This window comes from Sminthopsis crassicaudata, chromosome 1, assembly GCF_048593235.1.
Source record: "Sminthopsis crassicaudata isolate SCR6 chromosome 1, ASM4859323v1, whole genome shotgun sequence".
In the NCBI taxonomy this organism is placed as follows: Eukaryota; Metazoa; Chordata; class Mammalia; order Dasyuromorphia; family Dasyuridae; genus Sminthopsis; species Sminthopsis crassicaudata.
The window spans coordinates 663,997,751-664,021,399 of NC_133617.1; the positions used below are offsets into that span (position 1 = coordinate 663,997,751).

General features: G+C 33.4%; 1 protein-coding gene across 4 annotated transcripts in view; it reads left to right on the forward strand.

Annotated features, from left to right (window-relative positions):
- SETD2 (SET domain containing 2, histone lysine methyltransferase) overlaps positions 1 to 23,649 on the forward strand; it is a 130,110-nt gene that overhangs the window by 25,747 nt on the left and 80,714 nt on the right. For 3 of the 4 annotated variants that reach the window (XR_012489244.1, XR_012489247.1, XM_074310238.1), the window contains exons 2-6: positions 4,316 to 4,331; positions 6,330 to 10,756; positions 14,110 to 14,241; positions 17,433 to 17,561; positions 21,859 to 21,982. Coding sequence is in view for 2 of the 4 variants with exons in the window: in XM_074310238.1 (XP_074166339.1) it covers positions 4,316 to 4,331; positions 6,330 to 10,756; positions 14,110 to 14,241; positions 17,433 to 17,561; positions 21,859 to 21,982 (4,828 nt within the window). In the remaining 2 variants the exon portion in view is untranslated. Of the gene's footprint in view, positions 1 to 4,315; positions 4,332 to 6,329; positions 10,757 to 14,109; positions 14,242 to 17,432; positions 17,562 to 21,858; positions 21,983 to 23,649 lie in introns of those variants that run through there. The other variant, XM_074310157.1, reaches the window with a different exon arrangement.

Genomic DNA, 23,649 nt, shown 5'->3' on the forward strand with positions numbered 1-23,649 from the left:
AAAACCTTATCCCCTAAGAAACGAACTTCTATTTTATCTCTGAAATTATGCCTCAAGTGAGAAGTGCTGTGTCTGTTCTAAGAATATCATATACCGGATGATAGATTACAATATTTCACTGTAGTTGAATATTTGTGAAGGAAATTTTGTTTTTTGTTGGGTCAAGAATGTGAAAACTGTTTGAGGACCAAGGCTACCTTCAGCAACAATTATCTGATAAGATTATATTCTGGAGAGAATAATACATAGACATAATCTCTTCTGTGCTTTGTCTAGAAACACTGTAACCACTGAAGTTTCACTTTTCCATTGTTTCCCCTTTTTATGGATAAGGAGTCTGTATGTGTGTATGTGTAAACCTATTTAATAGTATATAACATTGTGACAGTAACCCTATCCATCCATCTATGTTAGTATAAGTCCATATAGCAATTACTTTAACAGTTACAGTAGGTACTTCATTGGGAAAGGCAGCTTTTAAAGTAAGATCATAGGCTCAGATTAAAACACAGAAAAACAAAGACAGCTCCTTTCCCTTCCTGATTTTTCAGACTTCTTAGACTTGATTCACCTCCACATATACCGTGACCCAGAGATACTGAGTAACCTGCTTGCTGTTCCTCATACAAGATACTACACATCTCCCAAGTCTCAAAATTTTCATTAGTAGTTCCTCACGCCTGACATACTTTCTCTTTTATTCTTTGCCTTCTGTTCTTGGCATCCTTCAAGTCATAATTAAAATCCTGCTTTCTGCTGGGAGCCTTTTCTAATCCTTCTTTACAATTATCTTGTATATATGCAATTATCTCTTCCCATTAGACTGTAAGCTCCTTGGGGGCAGGGACTTTACTCCTTTCTTTATTTATATCCTCAACACTTGACACAGTACCTGATTGATAGTTTGAGCTCAATAAATGCTCTTAACCTGACTTGTGCTTTTTTTTTTTTTTTTTTTTTGGCAGAAAGAGCTCCAGCAAATGTCTGCATAAATGAAGTCTCTACCACTGTTTTATTATTATATCTCTGTGCCAGACCTATAAACTGTTTCCCACAACTTGTCATCTATTTCTTCTTTATGTTCAAGTGGTTTGTGGGGATAAAAGTAGTCTACAGTGATCAAGAATTCTGTTTTTTCTTCCATTGACTTTCAACCAAATATGCTTCATCATTTGTCGTCCCTTCCACTGTATTGATTTTGTTTCTTTGTTAAGGTCCAGAGTCATAGATTTTTTTGTCTTTCCTAACACATTTCAGTAATATATAATGAGGTCAAATTTGTCATCTTATTAGAATTTCTACTTCCTCTTTTTATTACCTAAACTTTGAAACTATGGGTTTCACTTTAGGTTCTTGAATTGATTTTATTTAACTTCAAAATTTGTTTTAAAATTCAGTTTATTTGATAAGGCAAAAAGCTACATATAAATTGAATAAATGTACATCCATTGTCGATCTCTCTAAAGCCTTCCTTATATTTTTCCCTTTTCCCCCACTACTTATTTTCACTTTAAAACTTTCTTCATTGTATTAGATTGTCTTACTTTTTTTTTAATTGTTACTATACTTAGTATACTATACTATACTTTTTATTATACTTAAATTATATTTTATTATACTTTTATTATACTTAAAATACTATGAAGATGGCACTTTTTTATTCTTTTGTGTTTTTCTTAAATTAGGTGTTCAGTTTGATCAGTGCTCAACAAATATTGAACGAGTTAAGCGCCAAAATATGTGTGGTTCAAATAATAAATTTCATAGGCCTTCAAAGGTGGAGGGGGGAAAAGATTGTGAAAAGATTAATCCAATTAACCAGCATTTATTAAGTGTTTGTATGTGCTGGAGATCAAAGATAGACAAAAAACTGTTTCTCTTAAGGCCTCACAATTTAAAGGAGGAGCTAGTGTGCAAATAACTATGTACAAATAAGATATATACACAGGATCAATTGGAAATAATTTCAGAAGATAGGTACTAGTCTTAAGGGGGCACTTCTTAAGAAAAGGCCAAAAAGTGGTTAAGAACTCCTGAATTGTATTTCTTGAAGTAGATGAATAATTGGAAATTCTTGCCTACATAACTAAATTGTAAGCTTTTTGTTAAAAAAATTTTTTTCTTATATTTCCTAATCACATGTAAAAAAAATTTTGAAATAGGTTTTAAACTTCTGAATTCTAAATTATCTTCCTCTTTCCTGCTTATATCATGTAAAACATATTCATATTAGACCTGTTGCAAAAGAAAACACAAGCAAAGTAAAATAATAAAAAGTTAAGAATATGTACTTCAGTATACATTTTTTTTTTTTTTTTTTTTTTTTAAGCTGGGGTTAAGTGACTTGCCCAGGGTCACACAGCTAGGACATGTTAAGTGTCTGAGACCAGATTTGAATTCAGGTCCTCCTGAATTCAAGGCTGGTACTCTATCCACTGTGCCAACTAGCTGCCCTTTTAGTATACATTTAAAGTTTATCCCTTCTTCCTGGAGATGAATAATAATATTTTTCATTATGAGTCCGTTGAAATTGTTTTAGATCATTGTCTTCATCAGTGTAGCCAAGTTTTTCACATTGATCATTTCTATAATATTGCTTTTACTGTATACAGCAGGGGTTCTCAAACTAGGCCTGAGGGCCAGATGTAGCTGAGGACGTTTAAGCCGCTGGGTTATAGCAAATGGGCTGAGGGGTGGAGACAGATTGTGAGCTTTTGTTTTTACTATAGTCCGGCCCTCCAACAGTCTGAGGGAGAGTGAACTGGCCCCTTATTTTAAAAGTTTGAGGACTACTGGCATATAGGATTCTATTTCTACTCACTTCACTTTGAGATTATATTCTTACTAGGCTTTTCTGAACATATTTCATTCATTATTATAGCACAAAAGTATTCCATCATAGTCATATACCACATATACCATAGTCAAGTCAGGAAGACTTGAATTCAAATGTGACTGTAGACACTAACTTAACTCTGTTAGCCTCAAATTGCTCATTTGTAAAAAGAGCTAGCAAAGAAAATGGCAAACCACTCTAGTGTCTTTGCTAAGAAAACTCCAAATTGGGGTCATGAAGAGTTGCGCATCTAATCAACAAATGGTATTGCTGGATCAAAATATGTGTAGTTTTATAGCTCTTGAGAGCATAATTCCAATTTGTTCTCCAGAATGATTGAACTAGTTTACAATCCAACAGCAGTCCATTAATGTCCCAATTTTTGCACATTCCTTCTATAGCATCTGATATTTTCCTTTTCTGTTACTTTAGTCAATTTGATAGTTATGAGGTGTCATCTTGGATTTTGATTTGCATTTCTTTAATCAGTAGGGATTTGGAGCAATTTTTCCATGTGACTGTTGATTGTCTTGCTACTTCTCTGAAAACTGCCTGTTCATATATGTTTGCAATTTATTAGTTGAATAATAGTTCTTGGGTTTTTTTTATAATTTTGGCTGAGGTTCATATATATTTGAAAAATGAGACCTTTACCAGATAAATTTTTTGTAGATTTTCTTTCTAATTTTGGTCACATAAATTTTATTTGTACAAAACCTTAATTGCATTAATCAAATTATCCATTTTACTTGTAATCTCCTATCTGTTGTTTGATCATAAACTTGCTTATCCATAGATCTAGCATACATTTTTCCATGCTCCTCTAATCTCCTTATATCATCTTTATGTCTAAATCATTTATCCATTTTGACTTTGTCATAGTGTATATAGAGTGAGATGTTGATCTATGCCAAATTTCTTCCAATAATTTTCCAATTTTCCTAGCATATATTGTAAGCTCTTGGAGGGCAGGAACTATATACTAAATTTGTCTCCTTAATTAGTTAATGAATGAATAAAATTGTTAATACTAAAATGTGTTGATACTTAAATGAAGATTTGTGGTTGATATAGCATTGTATCATAAAAAATAACATGATACCCACCAATGCAGTTGTTGTAGGCTGAAAAAAGACATTTTCATTTGGTTTAGTGGCTGGTATTTATATTCAGTGATAGGCCAAATAAGATGATAGTCTTTATGTGTTTAATTATGTAGAATATAATCCCCTCTACCATTGTTGTAGCATCAAAGTTTCACTGAAACACTACAAATATTAGAGTTTAAATCCTTATGCTTTATTCAGATTGCACGTTTTAAAATCATCTTTATTACAGTTTTAAGAGATTTATATTTTGGGGTTCAGGGAAAAACAACTCTTAAGCATTGCCTTCTTCCATTTCAAAAAATTCTGTAATATTTACAATTTTTTTTTTCTGTTTTCTTTTACATATGTGTTCTTGGCTGGATTACAATAGAGAAGAAGAAAATGAGGTGAGTACAGTTGAATCTTTTTTTAAAAATTGTGGAATGGCTTGTATTTTAGATTTAGACATAAGCTGCAAATTTCATAAGGAATTTCTTGGACTTAACATACATTAAGGATAATTTTGCCTAGTTTAACTCAACCTTTAGTAATTATTAGGTTTCAGGGATTCTGGTCTTTTTTGTTTTTTAACAAAAACTTAAACTGATTTCAGAATTCTTTGCATTGGTAAATTTACTAAAATGAATTTGGTGATAAATTGACTTCTTGTCAAACTGAATTTTGTTATATGTCCCATTCTCAAGTTAAAGTACATTTTATTTACAATTTTCTAAGAATTATGGTATCTTAACCTGAATTACTTCCTCATCCCCTATTTCTCACACTTCATAAAAGATTTGTGTTCATTTTTGTGTTTTAAGAAATTAATCTGATATACAAACGCCATTGATATTCCTATTTATAAAAAGCAATGTCAGAAGCTGTCTAGGTCTTTTTGTCTTTATAGATTTATTTGTGGTAAGGCAAATGTAAGTATTAACTAGAAAAAAGGGAAAAACATTAAATCTTAAGGAAGGGACTAGGATTGTTAAAAAGCACAAAAAGGTATTATGCACCACCAAAATCATTCTAGAGCCTCTCCCCACATGTTTTCTTTCAAGAGTTGCATTCCTAGTTAGTACAATTTGGAGCAGTCTTAAAGATTGTCATATCTACATTTATGTACATAAAAATGGATATGTAATAATGATAATAGGAAGAGCACTTGATGCAAGTCCCGTAGGAAGCCTAGGTTGTAGTTGTGGCTGCAGCACCAGCTATGGCAGACACTCAGGGAAAAAATTTGAATCTTCTTGGACTTGTTTTTCTCTCCCTATAAAATGAAGGTATTGTATTAGATTATCTCTTAAGGGCCAATAAAATGTATGGTTGGTTTGAGGAGAGTAGCCCTTTTCTGATTTCTGATATTATTAGCTTTTGGTCTGGATAGTTTTATGTTAATTGTATTAATCACAATCCAAAAGGGCTTTTAATTTACTTAATACAACTTTTTGCTTTTTTCGATAAAGTAGATCCTGAGGAATATTTGTGATAAAACTTTTGAAATGCCATCATTTTGGCTCATATTCTCCGACGAATTTCAAGGTTAAAATAAATAGAGGTTTGTTTGGGAGATGCAGCAAGCCTCCTGTTGATCAGGTTTCTTGGAGTTACTTTGATCTGGGATGGCTCCATAGCTTGCTACCCCTTTCTTCTCTGTGTATGTCTCAGGACTTGGCCTACCTGTACCCTTGGGTTTGAATCCTGTTTCTGCTATGTACTACCTGTGCAACCTTGGGCAAGTCATATAACTCTTTGAGTCTTGGTTTCCTTATCTGTAAAATGAAGGGGTTGAACTAGATAACATCTAAAATCCTTTCAGTCTCTGAACCTATGATCCTGTGATCTGTTCTCCTGCTTAGTTTTTCTAGTGTTTACTGTGCAATGGTATATGGGTTTCTGCTTCTCCTTCTACCCTGGTGTTTCTGAGAAAGCATGCCACCCTTTTCAGATTTTCTAAGGGAAACAGAAGCTTAACTAATCTTCATTTATGCTAACTTCTGTTGTCTGTAGCACTGTCTGTCATCCCCTAGAATTCCCTCTCAGAACTTGTGGCCAAGCCACCTTCATCTTTCCCATATCTAAGCTCACTCATTATTGAACTTTTCTCAGATTTCCTCACTAGAGGGAGCCCTCATCAGTTCTACCTATTTGCTCATGTTCTCTTTTATTCAACTATCCAGAATCCTAAGTAGTAGTTTTCCAGGATCTTATAATAATGATTGTATGATGTAAAAAAGATTTATTCATATTATATCACAATTCCCATAGCAAGTAAGAAAGTCATTTTCTCAGATGATAGAAGGCTTTTGAATTTATTTTCACCGTCCGTTGAAAATTCACACCACGCAGCCCAGTTTAGAGGAACTATTGTAGTAATGACTACTTGTTTTTGTTCAATACAGGGAAAGATTGAAAATGTGCAGAAAATGGGTTTCATCAAAGGTCCAATGTTCAAGGGTGTTGCATCTAGTCGATTTCTGCCTAAAGGCACCAAGACAAAGGTGAACCTGGAGGAGCAAGGGCGACAGAAGGTTTCATTCAGCTTCAGCCTTACAAAGAAAACTTTGCAAAACAGGTTTCTAACAGCACTTGGAAATGATAAGCAAAATGACACTCCAAATTCCCCAGCTGTTCCCCTTCAAGCAGATTTTGTTCCCAAAATTAAAATGGACCCTGCAGATACTTCAACTGTTACAGAAGAATCTTCCCCACCAAAACCAAAGGTGGAATTGGGCAAAATCCATTTTAAGAAACATTTGCTTCATGTTACATCTAAGCCACTATTAAATGCTGTCACACCAGTAGCAGCATCACCACCTCTTTCCATAATACCATCACCAGTAGTAACAGAATCAGTAGTGGCAGAGTCACCACCACAGTCACCCCCTCCACCGCCCTCAGCCCTACAAGTTAGAACACCGTCACCACCAGCACCAATATCAGTAACAACAGCCTTGCCACAAATACCAACATCAGTACCAGTGGGGACATCATTACAATCCCTACCAATAGATGTAGCAATTAAAGCCTCAAAAGAGTCTTTAACTATAGTAATACCAGAATCTTTAGAATTGGACACTAAGCAAGATACATGTTCTTCTGAACTATTAGATATAATATCTCAGAATGTGTCTGAGAAAGCAGATATATCTCCACAAAAAGAAGACTCCCATATTGGGAAGGAAGAGGAAACTCCAGATAGTTCAAAGAGTTCTCTGTGTTCTAAAAAAGCAGGTTCTAAGAAGAAATTCTCACAATCTGAAGGCATGTTTCTTGGTTCAGAATCAGATGAAGATTCTGTACAGACTTCCTCAAGTCAACGGTCACATGATTTTAAGAATTCAGCAAGTATGGAAAAGGAAAGAGATTCAAAAAAAAGCTTAACTACCTTAAAAGGTGAAGATTTAGGAAAACCTTCAAGATCCAAAACTGAGAGAGATGATAAGCATTTTAGTTACTCAAAACTAGATCGAGATTCTCGTTATATGTCTTCCCGTTCTAGATCTGAGAGAGAGAGAAGGCGGAGCAGGTCTCGCTCTAGATCTGACAGAGGATCTAGAACTAGTTCTTCCTATTCTCGATCAGAGCGTTCACATTACTATGAGTCTGAAAGAAGATACCATAGGAGCTCCCCTTATAGAGAGAGGCCACGATATTCTCGTTCTTATGTAGATAATAGGATGAGAGAGAGCTCTGATTCAGAAGAGGAATATAAGAAGATATATTCTAGGTCTAGTGACTCAAGACGTACATCTTCCCATTCTTCATTTTACAGAGACTCAAGGACATCTTACTCTAAATCTGATCGGGACAGCAAAATTGAATCCTTCCACATGGATACAGAGAAAAGAGGAAAGTATTCCTCAAAACCAGAAAGAGAATCAAAAAGGACTTCAGAAAATGAATTAATGAAAAGATGTTGCTCTCCTCCTAATGAAATGGGATGTCGGAGAGGTGCATCTTACTCTAAACATGATAGTAATGCTTCCCGTAATAAATCTGTCCCATGGAAGAGTACACAAAAGCCTGATAAAATTAAAAGTTCTTTCTGTTGTACAGAATCAACTGAGGAAATTAAGCATCAGTCTCACTCTTTAAATTTACAGACTTGTTCAAAATCTAATGAATTAAAAACGGTTGTAAAAATTCCTGAAAGAGATAAAACTTTATGTCCATCTTCAACAAATCGATTAAATGATTCACCTACTTTTAAAAAGTTAGGTGAATCTCCTATTTTTAAGTCTGAATTTATGGGAAATGATAGCCATGATAGTATTAAGGAATCAGACACTTTACCTAAAGGAAAACATAATCAATTAAGAACTTATTGTCCCATGGAATTAGATATAAATGGATCTCCTGGGGAGGGATCTGATTTAGCCACTTTCTGTGTCTCTAAAACTGAGGATATTTTTACGTCTTCAGATGATAGTATAAATAGATCAGAGGTATCTCCTTTGATAAAAACTAATAAATCATGTGTATTACCATCAAATGGATTTCAAAATGTAAACAGGTCTAAAGAAAAGAATTTGGATGATTCTTCTGTATATCACAGTGAGTTAAACAGCTCACTTAAAGAAATGGATCCTTCAGTTCCTTCACAAGATAAATTTGGTTCATTTCCAGTTAAAAATGTAGATTTTTCTAAAACAGTTAAAGAGTCAGATGATTTGAGAGTTTCTTACTGTAAAACCAAAGATTTGGGTTCTTGTAATGATTTAGGTGACAATAGCCCTTGTTTGTATCAACTTGAAACTGAAAATATTGAGCCTGCAGTTATAAAGGTTGTCCCAAACAGTCTTATGAACCAAGATTCAGAGGTACAGTCTGTAATATATGACAATAAAAACTACAAGACTCTTCATTCAGTACAGTCCATAACTGAAGAATCTGAGCAAAATGTTAGGGTAAAGTCATTATCTGTTAACCCTTGTGATTCAAATTCACCTGTAGAAAGTTCAAGTGTTGCTTCAGTGTGTAGTCCTACATTAGGAATCAAAGTAGACAATACACCTGTTAAACAACACACTGAGGAGAACTTGTCTCTTGGTTTGGATACTGTTCTACAAAACCAAAGCACAGAATTTCTCAAACACGCAGGAATAGAAATAATAGAATTGGATGAACAGCAAATAAATCCTGAAACAGGAAAAAGAATTGTACCCTGGAAGAATAGACATAATAGTGGACAGTCTATGGAGTCTTTGCAAGCAGAGGACGTAGAAGAAGAAGCAGATGTCATGCTTCCCAGTGGACGAGAGAGAGCTGCTTCCACAGAAGGGCTGTTTAACAAACAGGAAGGAAGTAGAAAAATGTTTATTTCTGGTGTTTCTGAGCCTTTGTTTTCATCTTGTGAAATAAGTAGAACTGTAGAAGAAGGAGGAAGTAGTATTGCTCGTGGCTCTAAATGTGATAGCAGTGGTAATACATCAGAGTTTGTTTCTCCCATCCATGAAGATTATTCTGATTCTTCACAGAGCACAAGTGATGAAAGTGATACAGAGGATACAGATTCTGATGACAGCAGTATTCCAAGGAACCGTCTCCAATCTGTTGTTGTTGTGCCAAAGAATTCTACTTTGCCCATGGAAGAAACCAGTCCTTGTTCATCTCAGAGCAGCCAAGTTAATAGGCACTATTCTGACCATTGGGAAGATGACAGACCAGAATCAAGTAAACCTTATGAAGAAAGATTTGAGGGAATGATGAACAAAAATTGTTCTCAGACCGAGAAGTTCTCTCTTAGCAAGGGAACAGATAAAAGTTCAGATCTTCCTTATATGGAGCCAAGCAGAAAACACATGGAGGACCTTGAGCTAGAAGGTGCTCAGCCTCAGAGTGATGGGGTTGATAGTACAAGTCAAGCAGATGTTGCATCTGATAGAATTGGTCTGAAAAGTCTAGAAGAAAGAACTGTAATTAAAGAGTCCTTGATTATAACTAAACCCATCCTGAGGCAGCAAGAAGAGCTACCAGCTTATTCTTCTGATGGTTTTGAAGGTGTCCTCACAAAATCTCGGCAACAGAATAATTTCCCTAATAGGCCTGACAGTAGACTAGGAAAAGCAGATTCAGATAATTTTTCTTCCTCAGGGGACTTCTCCAGAGTAGATGGTTTCCATTCAGCAGAAGACCTTGGTAATCTGGGTTGGGACTTCTCCCAACCAGAAAAACCCAGTACCACTTACCAGCAGCCTGATAGCAGCTATGGAATATATACTGGATACAACTACCAACAAAGTACAGAACAATACCGTGGCACACATAATTACTGGCAAGGCAATGGCTATTGGGATCCAAGATTGGCCAATAGGCCTTCTGGGATGATGTATGATAGAGCACAGGGACATGTACCAGATTCCTTAACAAATGACCATGAAGAAGATGAGGAAAATTGGGATGATCCTCGCAGACATCATTTTTCCAATCAATCTGGTAAATTTCTTGCACATCTTCATAAAGAGAAAGGCTCTGTGCAAGCACATGAAATAAGTAGCAATTCCATTAAAGACCTTTCAATTGTAAATGAAAAGAAAGTCCCTCCAAAGAACCTTGAAAAAGGTGATGTGAAAGATCGAGGGCCTCCAAAGAAAAGACGGCAGGAATTAGAAAGTGACTCGGAAAGTGATTCTGATATGCAGGACAGGAAAAAAGTGAGAATGGAGGTAGAGCAGTTGGAAACATTACCCTCAGGTTCAGCATTGGTTGGTCCACTGTGTGTTATGGATGACTTCAGGGACCCACAGCGTTGGAAGGAATGTGCCAGGCAGGGGAAAATGCCTTGTTATTTTGACCTTATTGAAGAAAATGTGTACTTAACAGAAAGGTAAGTGACACAGCAGGTACTCAATAACAGTTTGTCTAATTTTTGCATCTCAAAATTTGGGAATTTAGTTTTTAAAGTTGACAAATTAGAGGTTTAATTGACCCTTATTTTTCATTTTGGGTCATAAAAATTAATTGTCCCTGTTTTGATTTGTAAAGTAGGGTGTTTTGTAATTAAAAAAATTTGTGTATACTACTTTGTGAAAGAATATGGTCATTTTTGTTTTTTATCTGTTACTTTTTTTTTCTTACTTTATAAGTTCAAATTTTTTTTTCTTAAGATTCTTCTGTTGAACTCCTGAATGATATACTTAATTCTTGGAAATTATTCTTCACAGTACTTTTTTTTTTTAAAGTAGAAACTTTTATAATTTTCTATTGTTCTTTCTGAATTTGAGAAGTCAAATTTTATATATTTTTACATGTATTTATATATATAGATATTATGTATCTATATATATAAATGCAAAACATATTATTGTCTCACAAATCCACAGTAACAAGTAACTCAATCATAGGGTGTCTATATAATTATCCAAATTAATAAGAATATGAAAACACTTCTATTAAAAATTCCTAATATGGCTACCTCTCAGTTTTAAATGTTTCATTAGGTTCCTTTAACTTATTTTTTATGACATAAAAAGAACCTTCTATTTTAATTATTGTCCTATACATTAATTACCTTTAGAATTTAAGGTTCAAATCTAGATTATTCAGTGCTAGTTACATGATAGAATTAATAGCCTCACAAAGGTACATAATTTTTTGAGTCAAAAATAATACATAGAATGGCAATTGAGATTTGGGCTTTTTATCCCTTTTTGGAAAGCTAGATATATATGTATATATTGAAATTATCAGATGGAAGAATAAGTGTTAATGTAATTTGAGCATCCTTATTGGGCCAGTGGCTTGCTTTTGGAGCTCTAAAATCAGTTGTGAAATCTTAAGAATTATAAGATACCTTAGAGATTTATTTAGTTGAACTCTCTCACTTGGTGAAAAATCTGTTTTACAGCATCTAAGACGCCATTCACTTTCTGCTTAAATTCCCCTAGTAAAAGTGAACTCTTTCTCTTAGGGCAGCCTGTCCTTCATTTGGGTAGTTTTTTCATGAACAAGTTCTTAGGTTAGTCAAAATCTGCCCCCCCCCCCAATTTTGCCCTTTGGAATAATGAAATTAATCTGCTCCCTTATATGGTAAAAGTCTTTAAGATATTCAGAACTTGTCTTCCTAAGTATTCTCTTTTACAGCCTAAACTTAACTAGAATTTCTTCAATTCTTCATGGTTTCCAGACAGACCCTTCACATTGGTTACTGTCCTTTGGATAATATTTCATTTTGTACTCTTTTAAAATATGGCACTGCACCTGAAATAGAAGACCAAATTTCTAACCATTACAAAGTAGAGTAGAAAAACTGCTTCTTCTGATCTAGATGCCTTTTTAAAAATTTGACCTAAATTTGTGTTATCCTTATTTTTAAATAACTATGTATCACTCAGTTGAAACTGAGGAGCTTTTACTACTTCTGTTATCAAACATAATATATTTAATATGAGTAACATCCACATATTGTTGCCAAATAATAATAGATTTGATTGAAATTTTTAGTGAGTACCACTATGCAAATGACTTGGTAACATAATGTTGAAAGAAGCCCCAGAGATGTAGTTCAACCCCTTGACAATTCTTAAATCCTAACCATGGTAATCTGGACAAATAATTACGTATTCTTCAATTGAAGGCCTTCAACCTCATCTCCAGAGGTAACCTACTCTCTTTTTGTTCAGATTGAATATTTTTACCTTAGATTGAATTTAAATTAGCATCTTTATATTTGATATACGGCGGATCACCTGGGACCAAACAAGTATAATACCACTTTTACAAGATAGCTTTCTAAATAAACTTTGCCAGTCCTGTCATTTTTCAACAGCCTTTTTATCATGCTAAACATCCCTTCAGGTTTAGCTTGGTTGACTTTACTTAGATATGGTAATGTTTGTACCCTCTACATTGTTTTTCTAAACCTGAACATGATTTTTTCATAGTAATATCACTTCCTTTACTCTGAATACAGTATTCTACTCTGAACTCAGCCTAAAATCTCATGAGTTTGTTTTGTTGTAAAGTTGTAATGACTCATTTTGAGCTCCCCAAACCTTTTCATATAAACTGCTAACCGTATTTCACTGTCTTGTTACTTGCACAGTTGATTTCTTTGGACCCAAGTGCACAACTTCATATTTTTAGTATACTGAGAAATAGCTCCATAAATAATCCACCTTAGATTAGTAAAGGATATATTTAATTGGCACAAGCCAGTCATTTTTGACTATTATTTTTGAAAGTTTGGACATTTGCCACGCTATTTAAATGCTTTACAAAGATACGAACAATTGCATATAAAAAGAAAAAAGACCGTTTAAAATTTAAAGGATTAAAATGAGGCTCTTTTCTCCTGTTTGTCAATTAAAGGGAGTATTATTCTGTCCCTTTATGTGGAGATAATTTTGTTCATTTCTTAGTACTGAAAATCTAATGATCATCAAACATCATGGTTAAGATAAGAGCAAGGATCATACTACTGGAAGTCATTTAGCTCATTCTCAAGAATCCTTTCTCAATATTTCTTACTAAGAATCCTGATAGAGTTAAAGTAAGAGGTAGGTAATCGCGCTTTTAGTTGAATATATATTTGCTTTCTTTTCTTGAATTTTTCTATGGATTATTTTTGCACTCAGAACAGCCCAACATAGTTGTATGAAAACTACAGAACTGTTAGCTTTATTTATCTTCATTCTATTTTATTAGACACCAGTGAGGAGTAGTTTTGAAGGAGTGCAAGAAGGGATCCCTAGGCATCCAATAAAGGGTCAATAAACACTTAACTGCATAATCTGTTTTTCCTGCCTTATTTTATGACTTCACCTCTTTCCTCCTGCCCATGTATCTACTGTTTGTCCTTCAAGACAACTGAATCTGAAACTTGAATTAGCTGATCTTTAATTAGCCTGCTGAGTCACTGTTGTGCATCTCCAGCCTTTATTTCCTCCTGAGCTTATCCTGAGTCTCTTCAGTAATTTGAGTTATTCAAGAATGAAATCCTAACAGACTTGGAGGAAGGGATCAAGCTCTGGGTTCCAAGAGTTTTGAATTAACCCATAACATTACTTGTCAAGTCTTTTGACTTGTTATATTGTTTTGAATTCTTATTATTACTAGAGATTTTATCTCATTTAGAAAACAAAAAATATACAGTAAATCTATTTAAGGCTATTTGACTTAGAAATATCAGGTATTTCATTTGTTCTTAGTTAACCCATTTTTTAAAATTTTACTTATTAGAAAGAAGAATAAATCCCATCGGGATATCAAGCGAATGCAATGTGAGTGTACACCTGTTTCTAAAGATGATAGAGCTCAAGGAGAAATAGCATGTGGGGAAGATTGTCTCAATCGTCTCCTCATGATAGAATGGTAAATATAATTTTATTTTCGTAATAGTGTTTTTTTTTCAGTCATTATATTACATTCTGTGTACCTGTACTTCTAATATTTTGTCTGCTCTGTCAGATCACTGTCATCAGTACAGTTGATTGTAGAGACTGTCATTCTTTCTAATAGGACCATAAAAAAAGTTCTCTTGCTGTAGATGGCTTTTTGGAATTACAGATGATCCTTCTTGGAACAGAGCAAATATCTTAATGGGTTTGTTTTTGCCATTTGCTATCTCTTTTGGGTATTCTGAAGTAGTTTTAATTGTTTAACATTGTTGTTGGATGATTAAGGGGATCTTAGAAGTATTATATTAAAATGATTCATAAATATGAAAATCTGAGGCCTACAGAAGTTGAGTAACCTTGAGGTAGGAATTGGCAGCCCTGGGAAAAGGGAAAAATTAAACTACACATTTCCATTTTATGACAGAATTGGCAAAAAGTTTGAGAACATGTTGTTTAGATATTTATCAGCGAGCTTCTTTGGGATAAGAGTTAGATTATGTTTGCCAAGGCTTATTAATGATTATATTTTCTTTTGTAACTCTAGAATTTAGTGCTTAATAAATGTTTCCCTAGTGATAGTCACATTAGCCAGTTTTTTTTAACTTTTAGTGCTGTAGACAACTTATTAAGAATATAGGATAATAGAGAAAACACTAGAATTCATTTATAGAAATAGTTCCCTTTTCTAAAAGATTTATATACCAATAAAATTACTGGTCCAATTCCTGTCCATGCCAGATTGATATTTTCAAGAATGGCAATAGAAAAATTGATAGTCTCTTTAGACACTTAAGATTTGGTCTTTTCTGATTTGTTTATAATATAGCAGTTTATACATTTATAGGTTATATAATGCTGGTGAAATAAAAGTTACCTTAAAACATAGACAGTTAGGTACATTTCTTGTGCACATGGTGTGTGTTCAATTGAGATGAGACTGGTAAAGAAAATTGATAAGTCTGGCTTCTTATTCTTTTCTTAACCTATGGATTCCAGACTTGTATTCAGATGTGATTTTGGAAATTGCCATGTTTACTAATACTTTATCGTTACTTTAACGTGTCAGCTTTTTCTTTACCATCCTTCATATCCATTTCATTATGCATGTTTAAAGTCCCTTTTGCTTTGATATGTAGGCTCTTCATAGTTTTTATACAATATTTGATGCCTTCAGCAATTATTCTGAAAACATGAATGGTGAATACTTAACCTGCCATTAAATATTACTTCTGTACATCAAATGGAAATTAATTGATCCCTATCAGATGTATTCATTTATTGGGGGAGAGGAGTAGTATTTTTAACACATCTTTCAAGATGTAATTGTTCTGGCAATTGATAAGTGTGTATATTTGATCTTATATATTTACATAGTGTTGTAAGATTAAAAGTCGCTTTAATCACAAAATCTGTGTTGGGGAAGGTAATATGAATATATTTTGTAGATAAGGAAATAGTTTTAGATTCTGAATTATTCAGGGTCACAACTGATGTTTGAACTAAACCTAGGTCCTCTCTATATCCAGAACTGTTTTAACTATAGCACTCTCTAAAAGTAATTTGTTACATTTTCTGAAGATGTAAGCATGTGAGAAAGATTGTCTCAATTGTCTTCTCATGATAGAATGGTAACTATAACAGCACAGTGTTAGAGTAGTTATCCCCAATTTACAGAGAAGGAAACAAATGCTCAGGGAAATGGGGTGACTTGTCCAGGGTTGTAGACCTGGTAAGTATCATAGCTTGGGACTTGACTTCAAGTTTTCAGGCTCCAAAATCAGTTTTCTTTGTATTTTGTAACCTGTTAACCTTTACAGGAAAAAAGGGGGAAGAAGCCATCTTTTCATTTTTAAAAATACTGTATCCTTTTGATTAATTTCAAAGTGTAGTATTCAGGTTTGCCAATTTCCATGTTAATCCTTACATAATTCAAAATGAGTTGGAGAAGTAGGAGTGTTATTCTGGTTTTCATTTTTCCAAAAGAATTGAAGAATTCTTCATAAAGACAAGAGAAAAGAAAATAATTAGAATAGATCTTCTTGCCTCTGGTCCCTCCCTTTGCTAAGCCTTTTCTACCAGATGAATTTATCTAGTTTCTTTTGGTCTTTTTATTTCCTTTCTTTAAAAACATTTTTAGTAAAAGAATATAACTTTTAAATTCTTTATCCTGATTGCCAAGGCCTTCTATACCCATTCTGTTTTTCCAATTTTACGCCTAATTATTCTGCATCCTAAGAATCGAGCTCAAAAGTTTTTTTTCAGTGAAACCTTTTTTCTCATTTACCTCAGCCTGAAATGAGCTCTATTCTCCATACTATTTTAAATAGCTGTTTTTGTAACATCTTTTCTGTAGTCTTGAAATGGTATTTTCATCTTATTATTCAATATTTCCTTTTTTTTTCCTTCCTATGTTGAGGGTAAATTACTTGAGAATAGTAACTAGATCTTCAATTCATTCGTTCATTCATTTATTTATTTTTGTCGTCTTTCTTTAGGAACCATATTGGTGCTTGATATTTGTTTTAATTTGGGTCCTTCCTTTTGGTTTACTGACCAGAAGAAGAAGAAAAAAAAAGCTTGTCATTAGTTTGTATCTACTCTCAAACAATTTTTCTTAATTGGCAGGCCTGTGTTCATAAAGCTAGACCTTTTCTCAGATATTGATCTGGCGTTCGAATATATCAAGTGTCCTAAATTAACGGGTAACGAGTTTGATGGGGATTATGGAAAATAATAAATTGTACAGGGTAATAAATATTTCCTATTGAGTCGACTTTTGCAGGAAAGCCTGTGTGTACTTGTTATGAGATAGGAAACTAGTGTTATCTTTAGAGATTCATTCTAGAGAACATTGTGTATGATCAATATCACTTTTAATGGAAAAATCATTAAAACGACAATAATCAAAACTGACAATCAAAACTCTTATCTGTAGGTTCAGAAATTTAAAAGTGTGGCCACAGTTAGTTCATTTATACTTTCTGATGCCTAGTTTCCTTATTTATTTTGTGGAGATAATCCTTTACTACACAAAGTTATTGTGAAAGAATATATAAACTTCTCTGTGAATGTAAACTGCTACATGGGATTATATATGAATGATAATTCAAACTGATCATTTTAAGTTAGTTCCTCACAGTTATCTTTACTACCATCTAATTTCAGTTCTTCTCGGTGTCCAAATGGAGACTATTGTTCAAATAGACGATTCCAGAGAAAACAGCATGCAGATGTGGAAGTGATATTAACTGAAAAGAAAGGCTGGGGTCTGAGAGCTGCCAAAGATCTCCCATCGTAAGCCATCATTCCATTCTTTTTCAAACCAGACTTTTCCTTTATTGTATATGCTTTATAACTTGGATGTGTAAGGTACAGAGAAATGAATTTTCAGCTGTGAACATTAGTAACTGTCCAGTTAATGAAATTATCAAATATGTAGTAAAAATGGTTCTATTTGAGGAACACTTTCTTGGAATGTTAAAAATTATAAAATATCCTTTTTTAAAAAATATACAGACACTTGTTTCTATTATGATACTATTTACTTTGTTTTGAATTGAGTAATCTACATTGAACATCCTCCATAAATATGGCTCATCTTATTTTTTAAGAAAATAAGAGAAATTATATTGATGCTATCTTTATTTTTTAGCAATCATTTTTATCCCTCTCATCCATTTTGCAACAAATAAAAACAATCAAAGTCAAGTATATGATAGAGACCATGTTATCAGGGTATATATTACATTGTTCAAGTAATCCCCTTCCTCTTTCGCTGTATCCATGTGGGATATTGAGGGGAGGAAAAGGAAGGCATACTTTAGTGTCAGTTATGTAAGACCTTTCTTCATTTTTTAGTTATTCGAGGTTGAATTTTGTTTTAATCTTTTTGTTTACATTATTATCATCTTGTATATTATTGTATCATCTTGTATATTTTCTTGATTCTGCTTATTATACTCTTATCTACTGATTAGTATTTTCCCATGCTTCTTTTAATTCTCTCTATTTATTACTGCATGATAGTATTATTTCATATATTATTGTTTCTTCAGCCATTCCCCAGTTGGTGGGCTTTTACTTGGTGTTCTTGGCTATTACAAAGAAAGTAGTTGTGAATACTTTTCAACTATATCATTGAACTTTGATTTCCTTGGGGGTGTATGTATGGTATCAGAAACAATGGGTTTCAGGATATATGATGTGCATATCACTACCCTGCTAATCACCCAGATTTTTTGCAACTTTGACTTTCACTCCCTTTCCTTTCCCCCATATTCAATCCACTGTCAAGTTGTCAATTTTACATTTGTAACATCTTGTATGTGTTTTTATATATATATATATATATATATATATATATATATATATATATATATATATATGTTCATTTTTTTCTCAGACACTGCATCATACTGATGTTGGCCTTCCAACACCTTAACACCAGCAGTACAGCAATAGTCTGCTAATTAATCTTCCTGTTTAAAATATCTGTCCTCACTCTGAAAGATTCTTAACTTAGCTATTGTCAACTTGATCTTCCTAGAACACAGGTCTGATTTTTCAAAAAATTACAGTAATTGCTGTTGCCTCTGAGTTCAGATATAAAATGGCATTCAAAATCCTTTATAACCTGGTCTCTTCATCCTTTCCAGTTTTCTTATGTTTTATTTCTTTCGATGTACTTTCTCTTTGAGTGACACTGGATAGACAATCATCTCCCTTACTCCAGACATTTCTACTAATTTTCTCCATGCTTGGAGTTCTTCCTCTCCTTGATTCATTTCACTCTGCTATCAACGCATACAAATGTATTTTCTCTGAATCTACCACTTAGTGCAAAATATTCCATTACATTCTGTAAAATGACAACATTGATTAAGGTTTTTGGAGTCCTTTTAAGATCTAAAATTGTATGTTTAGAAAATGATCATTTAAAGATCTGATGATCTGAAATAGTTAAGATTAGGGAAATAAAACATAATGTTTTCTACTTTTACAATGAATATAATTAAAAGGGAAAATGTATTCATAAGACTTTCTTCAAGAGGAAGAAAAGTCAAAGCACTTGAAATTAAGCACTTACTGTACATAAAAGATAGGTTGGCACAGTAAGGGAATAAAGTAATTGTGACACATGGTGGTTCTTGTTCTTATGATATCTTATAAGTTTGGGCTACCAAGAACTATTCTCATTGAAAAATAAAAGCAGAATTTAAATAATTCTATCCTGGTTTTCATAGGATTCTTATTGATTTTACCTCAACCAAACAGGATTATATTTAATCCCTAACCAGTGTTGCCCACTAATTTTTTTTTTTTTTTTTTTTTTTTTTTTTTTTTTTTTCTGAGGCAATTGGGGTTGAGACTTGTCCAGTTTCACACAGCTAGGAAATGTTAGTGTCTGAGATCAAATTTGAACTCAGGTCCTTCTGACTTCGGGGCTGGTACTCTATCCATTGTGCCATCTAGCTGCCCTCTCCCACTAATTTTTATGCTGACCACCTCAGTATCTCATCAGATTCAATGTGCTTTGTGCACAGCATTTTTACACTATTGGGAATTGTTACTAATTTTATGCCATTCTTTTTTTTCCTCATGTACAAATAACAAGTCTATTACCAGGGCACCTATGGAACTTTGTCACATTTGCATTGTTACAGATGTCTTAAATTTCTGTTTTATAAGCTTCTTGAGAATTTTCCAAAACTGGGAATTTTTTTGGAAGAGATCATTTCAGTTCTATAAACATTTAATATCTGCTATAGTGACTCATTTTGGTAGGTATTGGAAGTGTGAAGGCAAAACAAAACCTCTGTCTTCAAGAAGCTGACATTTTACTGAATATTTAATGAACAAATAGCATTTATTGCTGTGAATACTTTTATCATTAAACAAAAGAATGAATAGGATTTGGACGAGTTGAGGGTGGGACAAAACATGTTAAATATGACAAATGGTATTCAAAATGTAAGAGGCATTGGGTAATAATGATTGCAAATAAATTTGTTAGATTCAGCCATGCTAAATAGGAAATAAGTTAACTGGGACTAGATTTTATAGTTTCTGGAATTACATAGGAAGGAGACTACTTTTAAGTAGTGTAGAACCATTGATGGCATTTTTCATCCCAAGTCTTTTGGAATTGCCTTGACTTATCCCATTGCTGAGAAGAGCCAAGTCCATCATATATCTAGTCATTACATAATCTTGTTACTATGTACAATGTTCTGGTTCTGCTCACTTTACTCAGAGTTACTTCATGTATATCTTGCCTACACTGGACCACATTCCTCTCTGCTCAGTTGAGACACACCTCTCCTGAAGTTCTTCCAAGATATATCAAGCTAGAAAATTATTATACTCTGTTTGAAGGTTCAAAATCGTTCAGAGGCTTGATCTAAAGTTGATTCTGAGGGAACCCAGGAAGAGCTTCTTTCTGCTATTTTGGCACCCTCTTCCCATCTCTTCCACTCCCAGGATTGAGGAAGAATTACATAAAGAAGAAACAAGTATAACTAGGAATTTATATATTTATTTATTTTTTTTAACAGTAAGTCTACCATTAGTTCTTGCTTGAATTATTCTAGTACCATTACTTAAGGAAGAGAAAAAACCGTAAGAAAAACTGCAGTGGAAAAATTTTTAACATTTAGTGATTGATTATTCAGGAGACTCATAAGGCAATCATGGAAGAAACCCAAAAATATCTTTGTTCTTGGATAATTAAGGAATGATGATTCCCTTATATGTATATGTAGAGGAAAAATCTTGTTTTAAGTAAAAATGAGCCAAGGCTTTGTGCTTACTAAGTTTGAGGTAATTATGGGACATAATATATAGAAAGTTGTACAGGCAATTAAAATGTGTAATGGAGCTAAGAAAGAAGTAAGAAATGAAATTAAAGATGAGAGATCTATTTTGAAAAGGTGAGAGTTTAAAATCATAGAATGAGGTCATTAGGAAGTATGTCTGCATAGAAGTTTCGGGACTGTGCACATTTTGGACAGGAGGAGAGTAGAGGAAATGGAAGATCAGGAGAGAGTGGGAGCTAATATGAGCCAAAACTGTCAGAACATAGAAAGGTAGTTGAGAACAGCAGCACCACAGACTAAGGGAGGAATTATATAAAAATGCAGAAGCTATGCTAAATGCTACAAAAGAAATCAAGAAGAATAATTGAGAAAAGGATATTGGATCTTTAAGTTCCTTGGTCATTTTAAACATATTTTAGCTTCAGGAATATTGGGTTTAAGGCCTTTAGTAATTTTAGAATGATATTAGGAAGAGAGTAAGAGAATCCAGAGACAAGTGGTCTTTTGATTTAATTACATATATTAATTGTTGTCCTTGAGTATACAACTTAAAAATTATTCAGGTAAGTTCCCAAATTGCTTTAAAGCTCTTGATCCATTGTATTGATGATGGTAATGCCTATACTTTTTAAAGCTAAACTAGCTTGCTCATCAATGTTTCTTGTTAGAAATAAGTAGATTATGGGAAGTAATGTTTGTAATTTGCATGATTTACTAACTATTTACAGCTTTAATACAGGGAATGGTGATTTTTTTTTCTTCCTTGAATTTTATAGGAATACCTTTGTCTTAGAATACTGTGGCGAGGTATTAGACCACAAAGAATTTAAAGCCAGGGTGAAGGAATATGCCCGTAACAAGAACATCCACTATTATTTCATGGCACTGAAGAATGATGAGGTGAGTTAACTCCCAGGGATTGTTTCCTCTGTAACAAATAAAGAGAAATGATTAATATCTAGAATAATAACTATTTTGGTGGACTTCATAATTTACTATGTTGACTTTAAATTCCAAGGTATTGAGAGTATCAGTAATAGTTTTAGTAGAAGAGAAGCTTTGGTAGTCTAATGAATGTGAACATGACATTGAGGAGAACTGAATGTGTTTACTCTGAGAAGTAAAAGGGAAGGGACTAAAAATGAGGTGGGGGAGTTATTATTTTTTATGTTTTCCTCAGAAAAGAAGATAAATAGGGTACCAACTGGTCTACTGATAAATAGGAAGAGGAGCACAAACTAGGGAATAGATTAGCTTACCAAAGAAAAAAAGATATTATGTAATGTTCTTAAGGAGAATACAGAACTTAGTTTGTTTTAGCCAAGGTTAAGGTGATGTGAGACAGGAAATGAAGAGACAGGAAAGTGTAAAATATTCTAATAAATCAGAAGTGAAATTAATTTCAACAAATCAAATATAATTGAGTATGGGGGGAGGATTATACAGGAAGAGGAATAGCTTATTGGAGAAATGTTTTTAAGTTAAAAAACTTCTTTAAGCAAGGACACTGTGCTTATATTGAATAACTTTTAATATGGCTGTATAAATCTGATGGGAAATGTAGTATGTAAATGAGGGCATGATGAGTAAGAAGGCAAAGTATAAGTGATATATGTTTATGATGCTGATAGCTGATCAATTGTTTGGATTTAGGAGTCTGAGACACAGAAAGGATAAAATGATAGAATGTTCACACTATGTCCAGCATCATTGTGGTCAGCTTCTGGGAATAAAGAGCTATTAAGCTGAGAAGATGAATCAGCTCAGATTAGAAATGGAGAAAATTACTATACCAATCAACAAGTTTTATCAGGCCCATAAGGAGGCCAGTCTTTTTTTGTAACAAGTGAGAAGGTATTTTAGGAAAAGTATAAAACCAAAATGGAATGGATGGGATCATGGGGAAAAGTTTCTGAGAATAAGACAGATTGTGAATATTATTTATGTTCCATGGTCATATTCGTATTCTTTTCCCCCTCCCCCCCTTCAAGTTATTTCCTTCCTAGTAAATTTTCATTGGGTTTTTGAAGGCGTAATAATTCAGTACTTGCTGCATTTTTGACATTTGAAATGTGTTCAGAAGATTTAAATTTCTAATCACTTCAGGAAACAGAAGGAAAATGCAATTTTTCTTATGTGCTTTATTAACAGACTGTTAATTGAATAGATTGATAATGCTTTGCTGGTCAGCAGTTTTGAAAGCCCACTTGTGTGTGTTTCTACAGTTGTATATATGGTGTACAAGAGATATTGATAATTGAAAAAAGCCTTCTCAAGAACTAATAGAGCAATTAACCATTTTTGTGTCACAGATTCCTTTAGCAATATGAAGACTAGGGATGACTGGATCTTGGAATAATATTCTTAAATGCCTAGGATGGCAAAAATCAAATATGTTGAAAATAAAGAAAAATTTGAGGAAAACAAATTCATTAGCCCCAGATTAAGAAGCCCTATTTCACAAAGAAATAGTTGTTACTGTATCTCACAGGATTGTTATGAAGATAAAATAAGATGTCTGTAAAGCACTTTGTATAGTGCCTGGTACATAGCAGATGCTTAATAAA